The 8439-nt window shown below is 51.8% G+C and overlaps 1 protein-coding gene across 4 annotated transcripts in view; it reads left to right on the plus strand.

The window, feature by feature from the left end:
* The window catches only part of BCL11A (BAF chromatin remodeling complex subunit BCL11A), a 75760-nt gene extending 67800 nt beyond the window's left edge, over nucleotides 1–7960 (plus strand). For 3 of the 4 annotated variants that reach the window (XM_048296521.1, XM_048296522.1, XM_048296526.1), the window contains exon 4: nucleotides 3134–7960. In XM_048296521.1, the coding sequence (XP_048152478.1) occupies nucleotides 3134–3235 (102 nt within the window). In that variant the 3' untranslated portion in view covers nucleotides 3236–7960. The remainder of the gene's footprint in view (nucleotides 1–3133) is intronic. The other variant, XM_048296520.1, reaches the window with a different exon arrangement.
* Nucleotides 7961–8439: the final 479 nt, after the last annotated feature.

The following is an 8439-nucleotide window of genomic DNA, read 5'->3' on the forward strand; positions in this document are numbered from 1 at the left end:
TCCGGGATCGCACTGACCCCAGCCCAAAGCTCCCAGCCCCGCTCCCGCCTGGAGCTGGGAGCTCCCCTCTTTTCTCCCCGGGCTTTGATATTTTTTTGGTGGGAATTGCAGGTTTCTGTGCATTGTGTCTAAAATCCGGAGTTCAGGTCCCCCCTGTCCCCCCCTTAGGGGTCTGTATATGTTGTCAGTTTGACAAATACTGCATGTTGCAGCATCTCTTTACTTTATTAAAGCACGTACCGCTGTGATACTGTCTCTTGCTGTTCCTAGTGTAATGGATTGAATCCTTTTTTTTTTCTTTTCCTTTTTTTGATTTCTGTAAAACCTTCCAGTTGTTCTGTCGTCTTCTTGTGATGGCATCGTTTGTTGCCTGTATTTTGCCCGGCGCCTTCTGAAGGGGAGGTTTGGAATTTTAAAAAAAGACAGAAATACCTATCTAAAGAAAAAAAATTACTCCTTTTCTAAGAGAGATTTGAAAAGAAAGTAGTAAAGGTCCATTTTAATCCTGGAAGAGGAGGAATGAAGATTTTGTTGTCTGGGCTAGTGGGATGAGAGTGCAGGAGGGCTGGAAAGGTGCCGGCAGTGCCCCCCGAGCTGCACTCCCCTTCAGCAGGCTGGTACCCACTGGCTGGAGCTGGAGTTGTGCCACAGGGATCCCTAGCACAGCGTAGGGGAGGCAGAGTCCAGCCCCCGCATGGGGAGCTCAAGGTGACAGGCATGGATGCTGGCTGTTCCCTGGAGGGCCGGTGTCCACAGGGATGTGCTTTGCAGCTGCCTTGATGACACGTCTTTTGATCCCAGGCCATGAAATACCTGTACGGAGTCCGGTCTCTCTCTCCCTGTCCCTATTTTTATTGCTGGTTGTTGAGACCACAGTGGAGATGTTTTCTAGAGGACTCAGGTTAGCTGTGCCCGGGGTTGAGCGTAGCCTGGCTGTCCTTCAGAGTGGGAGCCTGTACCCGGTGTCGGTCCTGCGGTGGTCGTTGTCCCACTTCCTTTCCCTGTCCTGCATTTTACTTAAGAAATAATCCTATATAAAAGCATATAGACAGGCATCTGCATATATCCATATACAGGCATCACTAGGCAGACCTGTGCTGCTACAAGATTAACCAGTGGAAAGCAAACAATTGACTTCTTTATTGAGTGACACAGTGATGCGTGTAATTCACAGGTTTCCCAAAGCTAAATTTTCCAGGTTTCCCAGAGCTAAACGAGCCCAGTGGGCACCGCGTGGCACACAGGGCAGGGGCGGTGGTTTGGAGGAAGGAGCTGCAGGGGAAGCAGCTCGTGCTGTAGGGGGAATTGTCTGAACACCGGCTGGCGAGAGCGTAGCTTGTGAATGGCAACGCGCCGTCACCCCGACACCAAAGCAGATGTTCATGAACGTGGTGTTTTTCTGCCAGGGGGCAATAAGTTAATGGTGTGATGAACCCACTGAAGTTTGTTGGGTTGGGGCATGGATGTCCCAGGCCCCACCATGTGCTGTCGAGCTGCTTTGGCATCCTGTGCACGCGTGACCTGTGCTGCCTGGAAACTTCCCTGTTTCTAAGCAAAAAAATGTCTCTAGGAATAAGTGATATTTGGGTAACAGTGTCTCTATATTTAAAATCTCAAGCCCCGTCAACTTTTGAGGAGGAATGTGGTTTTATGGCATAGACCCTTTCGTGTCTAATCTCCTCCAAACGGGATGATTAATGTAATGAAGGTGCTGAAACAGTACCCAGAATTTAGACTACAGATGTTTCATATTTATAATGTTTCCAAGGGCCGAGATAATACGGGAGTAAGTGATACCATGTCTTTGCTCGACATTCAGGAGGCTGTGGCGTATCTGATGAGACACAGTTTTGGGGTTTATCTAAGCGCAGAGTTTGTACCAAACAGGAAAGAGATACCAGCTGCTCTTTTAGATCCCTCCTTCTCTTTTCTCCTCCAATAAAGGTTGAAACCCACTTTTGGCGGATGCATGGACAAATTCTAGTATTGACTAGGAGAGAGTGATACTGCCCAGAGGGCTCTCTGCCAGAGCTGCTGAAGAGATGCTGCTCCTCGAGCCCAGATGCTCAGCTGCTGGTTTCCACTGAGCCACAGGGATGCAGGAGGGGCAGGAGGTGGGGGGGAACCCCAAGGTGTTGTGCCCCTTGGCAGGACTTAAGCTTTGCAGTGCTGTTGTGCTTGTGGCTGGGATGGCTGTGCTGCTCTTGGCTGCCTTGGAAGTCTCAGTCAGCTTTAACATTAGCCTGGAAACTGTTGGGCTCAGACAGCAGCAGCAACAAGCCCTCCCCAGAGGGAAGTCGGGTGTGGTGCTCTTGACTTCAGAGGAGACACTCCAGTTAACACCCAGTGAAGAAGATCTGGCTTAGGAAGGAGCTGGTTATTAAGTCCTGATGGCAGCTCACGTGTAGTAGCCCTTTAACCACTCTTTTAAGTATTAATGAAGTAAATTCCATAGAAACCAGCTCCCCGTTGGGCTGCCAAGGTGGATTTTTAGGAGTATGTTGATGATGTGCCAGCCTTGCCACCAGTGTAGCCCTTAGCCTGTCGCGTGGGTAGCGCGGTGCTGGGTGATCGACGCGGAGCAGGGGCTCGGAGCCGGGAATGATTGCTGTCCCAGTGCCCCATCCCACGCTGCTGGAGTCGATGGCTTTGCTGGGTGTGGGCTGGGGCTGTGCAGCTTGAGCTTTGCTGCCGCGACGCGCACTTCCGTGCCGTGCGATATCCACCGTGCCGGGAGTTGGGAAAAGCCCTCCGCGAACCACCCGCCGTGTGCCGTGTTAACAGTACTGATGGCTTTAGGAGGGCCTTCAGCACCTGGGGGAAGCCCATGAGGGTTTGGGAAAGAGTAGGAGGAGGTTTGCAAGACAGGCTGGCTTGGTCCTTGCCCAGTAAAATCCGGAGGTTTTTCTTCCTAAATGATCCCCGTGGTTCCTGCGTGGTGCCGAGGATGCCGGATGCGAGAGCATGGCCTGAGAGAGGAAGGGCTCCGTCCTGCCATATCCCTTTGTGGCAGTTGGGTGTCCCTAGTTGTTAGAGACAAAAAAGAGACAAAAAGAGAAGTAGGATAAGGGAATGACTCACACCGTGGGCCATGTCACACCTGTTCTCTCCTCTGTCCCCATGCTCTCTTTAGGTTCGGCGTACCCCCCCAGCTGGCGCAGCGCCCAGGGAGCCCCGGATGTCTGGCAGTTTTCGGATGGAAGTTCAAGAGCACTTAAATTCTGAAAGGAGGTGAAGCTGGGGCGAGCGGCCGGCGGCGTCTCGGCGTCCGGAGGTGGCCTCTGTCCTGCTGGCTCGCCGCATCCCTGGGAGAGCCTGAGGAGTCACCCGCCGAAGGCAGCGCTCCCCGGGCTCCTCCTGCCTGCAAGACTATCGTATTTATATTTTGTAATAGAGTACAACACTTCTTTGGGGTTGGTTTTCTGGTTTTTTTGGGGGTTTTTTTGTTCATTTGTTTCTTTTTTCATTTTCTAAAAACAAACAAACAAAAAAAACCCATGCACCAAGGTCAAGGGCTTAATGATGGCTTCGACTGGCTCCTTTCCCCATGGAAAAGACTGTCTTGCTCTCGTGGACAACCCGGCCTGTTGGTTATCCCTGCAACGTGCCATTCCTCGGGAGGCACATCTGATGTGATGAATTAAAAATAAAGCAAAACACAGTGTAGGTCTGTGGGTGGGTGGGAAATTGCCATAATAAATGTTGGAGCTTTAGGTTTTGTTTGCTCTGTCTTTAATTTTTAATGCTAACAAGGGCCAGACGGCTGGTGTGACTTTGTGTTCCCGTACTGGCTGCAGAAAAGCAAGTGCTGAGTTTTCACTGGGGATGGTGTTGGCACCAGGGGCTGCCTGGCCCTGGCAGACAGAGCTAGGCCAGGAGTCGGGCTTCGGGCTGGGCGCCCCAAGCAGTGCTGAGCCCCCTCTGGCCTTTGGTGGTGCTGAAAGGGGGGGCTCTCCCAGCTCTCCTGCATCACCCGCCCCTCCTTGATGAATGCCAGCTGTCGTGTTGCATTTCTGCGGTTAAGCTACGTACTTTTGGGGCTGCTGGGATCCGTGACGTCCGCTCGTGTCCGCGCGAGGAGAAGTGAGGCCAGTGCAGGTTTTGGGAGGAGCGATAGCGGTGCTGTGGAGATGCTGTCAGACCAGGGGATGCAGAGCCCTGCCCTGAGCTGGGGGAGCTGCTGTCAGGTTGTTGTCCCAGTGTTTCCCAGACTTTGCACCAGGGGCATGAGCTTTCCTGCTTGCCAGCGACGCTCATCCCTTGCTCGAGTCTGAGCACCCACCCAAGGAGTCTCCTGGTTCGGGGCCCAGGCACTTTGCCTGAAGAAGATGGGTTATGTGTGAGCTTTGTGCTGTCTCTGATGGGATTTATAGGCTGTAGCTGCTCATGCCTGTGCTGATGAGTGGGAATGGACCTTATTTGGTGAAAGAAGCCAGCTGGGTAGCGAGTGGAGTGGCTGGCTGGCCGTGTCGGGCTGCCGGGATCAGTTGGGATGGAGCCGAGTCGTGGGGAAAGGGACAATGGATTTATTGACTTTGTGTATTAATTGCAATCTCACTTCTGTTTTATTCATCTCCTTCCTTACAATCTGAGCGAGACGCTCACTTGGGGTGACTCTCTCCCGGTGAAATGGCCGTAGGGAAAACAGTGTTGCCTTTTCCATGAGCGGTGGTTGCTCTTCTGTTTTTTAAAACCCTGGGCTGTGGTTCTCATGGTGGCCTGGGCACAGCACAAGCACAGGCACTTTGGTACCTTAAAATTTGGCTGGGGTGGGCAGCAGGAGGGAGCATCTCCAAGGGGTGCCACACTGGGAGCCTGGAGGACTTGGTGCACTGGGACACAAAGGGAACTACTGCTGCTTCTTCTAAGGCGATTTGGTCTTTGAGGGGAAACTACCCAAAAATCTACGCACAGCCTCAGCTTTTTTTATCATTAGGGGATGTTTTTAAAGGTTCTTCCAATCCCAGTCTGTACTGCCACCTCTGTGTCTGCTCCTAAGGGGGTTTTGAGCCTTGGAAGGGTGAATCCTGCTGGATTAAGCACCTGATTGTGAGTGCACTAGTGGTGGGGAGTTAGGCACCTGCTCCTGCCCTGGGGGGGATCTCTGCTCCAGGCAGCTGTGTCAGATCAGGGCTGATGGAGTTATTTACTGCAAAGGGGGTTGCTCTGCTCATTTCTCTAGACTGCGAATCAGGACTCACCCGGTCTGTACCTACAGCAGGCGTGGCCCAGGGCAGCTGGGAAGCTGCTTTATAAGGGGTTTCAGTGAGCTGGCTCCTTCTGGGGGTGTCTGACCCCTGCTTTGTGTGAGCACAGGTTAAACTTGGCTCATGGATGTCTTCTGGGGTAGCTGGTTATGCTTTTGCTGCTCTGCCTGGTGGAACAAGCATGATGGGATCTTGCTTTCTCTGGCTGTGGCTTGTCCCTCCTTCAGCAGGCAGCATGAGGGCAGGGGTCTCTCCCCAGAAAAGCAGTAAATAACAAAGGCGGGGAGGGCTGAATGTGTTCCGCCAAGCACAGAAGTGATACCTGAAGTGCTGAAGATGCAGTGAAATAGTCTTTAAAATGTCTATTTTTTAATACAGTTGTTAAACTCTTCCCCCCGCTCTTAGGACTTCGAAACATCTTCAGAATTGGTGTTGCCTTAAAGTTGCACCCAGGTGCAATGTCTGTGCTGAGCCCCTTGCAATCCATGGGGCTCCGGTCCCTGGCTGCCAGCCCTGCTCCAGCTCCAGGCTCTGCTGTGGCCCTTGCAGAGCTCCAGGACAGCCTCAGCACGGGTGGAGATTCCAAAGGGGTTTCCACTGCCCTGGGTGACCTGAGGGGGCTGTGTGCTTTAATTAAGGGTGTTATTAGGGTCCTCTTTTTGTCTGACCAGGACTTGGCTGAGTCCTGTTGCTGTGTCTGTGCTTGGGATCACCTTAATCACTTAATGAGTTTCTGCCAATTAGTAAGGGTCTGAGGTTTCCTGCGAGGGGAGGGCTGGGAGCCTGTTGGCCTCAAAGCTGGAGGTTGCTGTGGTTTTGGTGCAAGAGGGGCAATCTTCCCAGGGGTTTTGTATTTTAGCATCTTCTCCAGGTGTTGGTCTGCACATCCAACTTTGAAAGTAAGTATGATTGGTCTTTATTAAAAACAAAAAAAGCTCCTAAAGTTTTAGAGTTGTTAATAAACGAAAGATAAATGTTCTCCTTCCCAGTCCAGGGGGTTGAGATGAACAAGATTCCTGGGAATCACCTGGCTTAGCTTTGAGGTTTTGGGTTTAGAAAGCTGCTTTCAGACTTGGAGATGATCTGACTATGCTGTGTTTGATTTCTAAGCACACTTTTCCTGACACTAAAATGCAGCGAAGGTCAAGCCTGTTATGAAGTCTAGCTTAAATTTTGCTTTCAAAATAATGTAAACTTTGGATTCATGATGCATCTGGGCTGTGGAATTTTATGAGATGCAAGACCTCTCCTCAGAAGGGATCTGAAAACAGATTTTGTGAGTGAGTTTCCAAGCAAAGCTGCCAAACTCCCTGTGTTTTGTATCAACCCCAGCTTTGTGTTGGGTCCCACCAAGTGATGGTGGGACCAGCAGCAGCATCCATCTGGGGAGCATCGTGGTGTTGGCGGCTGGCAGTGTGGGCCCTGGGGGAAAGTGGAGGGAAGCTCCATCCTCCTTGGGCGGCTGGAGGTTATTTTTACCATCTTTAGCCTTTCCTTTGGGTTTACATCTCCCGTCTTGTGCGTGTTTGAGCTGTCTGGGTGCTGGTGAGACTTGGGGTGAGCTTTTACCTGTGGATTTTTGGCAGTGAGGGGGAGGACCTGCTAAACATCCCTGCTGTTCCAGGGCTCCCTGCTCTGCTGTGGTATTTCACCTGACCCCACTATAAAGTCTTACTGAGGAGTGAGCTGAACACCCCTGACCCTCAAAAATGAGAGTGGTGCCTCATTTGCTTCTTTTCTTACTCTCTGCTTCTCCTCCTGCCCAGTTTTCTCATTTCAGGCATCATTCAGTTGTGTGTCGTATCTGCTAAAAGTCAAACATTGTTGCCCCTCCATCCCAATTCTCTCCCCCCAAAAATCACCCTCTTAGCATTCATCTTCTACAGGGGTCCAAGTAATCAATTATTCCCAAGGAAAGATGGAGTTGCAGGGGGCAGAACAACAACAAAATAAAGCCCCTAAACCCCAAATATGGCCCTTACTCCTTAATCTCACTGGATAGAGTTACACATCTGGTAGAGGCTTGTTCGTTGTTGCTATTACTTTTATTGCGTCTTTAGCAGTGATGAAGTTCAGATGGCAGAACCAGTGGGCCCCAATTTAATTTTGCCTGGCCTCCCGTAAGGAGCACGATGTGATCCCTGGGAATGCCGGCTCGGCCGCGGCTCCGTGGCCATGGGCAGAGTGCTGCGGGCTGGGCAGGCAAAACCCCACGGTGAGGGCGGGAGGAGGGGGAAAATCTGGGACTGGGGATGGTAACAGGTGGGTGGAGGTGCCTGTGCTGTGTGAGCATCAAATCCTGCAGTGAGGGGGATGGATGGGCAGGTGGTTTCTCCTAGCAAAACCCAGATGAGGTGGATTCCCACCTTTTTTTGGTGGCTGGGGTGTGTGCGCCGCGCCGCTTTCCGAGGTTGGTCCAGCCCTGATGGCTCTTCCCTGGCGATTTCCATGACCCTCCGGGTTTCCAGTGGTGATGTACAGAAGCTCCCACCTCTCCCCCAATGTCTGCATGTGTCTAAGGGCTATACAGGACTCATTTATGGGCCTCCCATCGGTGGGATATGTGCATGCAAAATGAAGGTTGTATTTGGCTTCTCATATTCGGATCTATATTCCATATTGTGTTGACCAAGAAAAACTCCTCAGCCCCTGTGCTGAAGAATGTGATGGACTGATGACTTTCAGAAACGTACTGTAAATCAAGGAGGCTAATAAATACTTGCTATTAATAAAACAGGGCTACTGCCTTTCAAGTTATTTTCATGTTTTACAGCATCCCAATTTAAATGGCATCAAGAAGGTGGTACCTTTGGACCTCCCCTCCTCCCCCAGCACGGTGTGGCTCAGCTTAACCCCCCACAGGCTCAGGCAGGAGTTTTTCCTCAGTGACGGGGTTTAGATGGAGCAGTAGGGCCCCTGCCCACCCCCACAGAGCTGATGAGGGGTTGACCCCAGTGCCAGGGTCCCCTTGACAGAGGAGTGGCCTTGGGTCATCCCTGTGGTCTGGCAGATGACGCCCAGAGCTTGCCAAGCCCGGTGCATCAAAGAGCCCGCAGCCAAAAGCTCCACCACCTGCACCAGCTCATGCTAAACCTTTAATGGTTCCCAGTTGTGAGCGTAGCCGCTCCAGGTGGTGAGTGCACAGGCAGAGCATCCACAGGCTGCTTAACCCTTTCCCTCAGGTTTCTCTGGATCTGTGCATGAGAGGTTGGGTGAAGGTGGTGGTGGCCAG

The sequence above is a fragment of the Corvus hawaiiensis genome, chromosome 3, assembly GCF_020740725.1.
Source record: "Corvus hawaiiensis isolate bCorHaw1 chromosome 3, bCorHaw1.pri.cur, whole genome shotgun sequence".
In the NCBI taxonomy this organism is placed as follows: domain Eukaryota; kingdom Metazoa; phylum Chordata; class Aves; order Passeriformes; family Corvidae; genus Corvus; species Corvus hawaiiensis.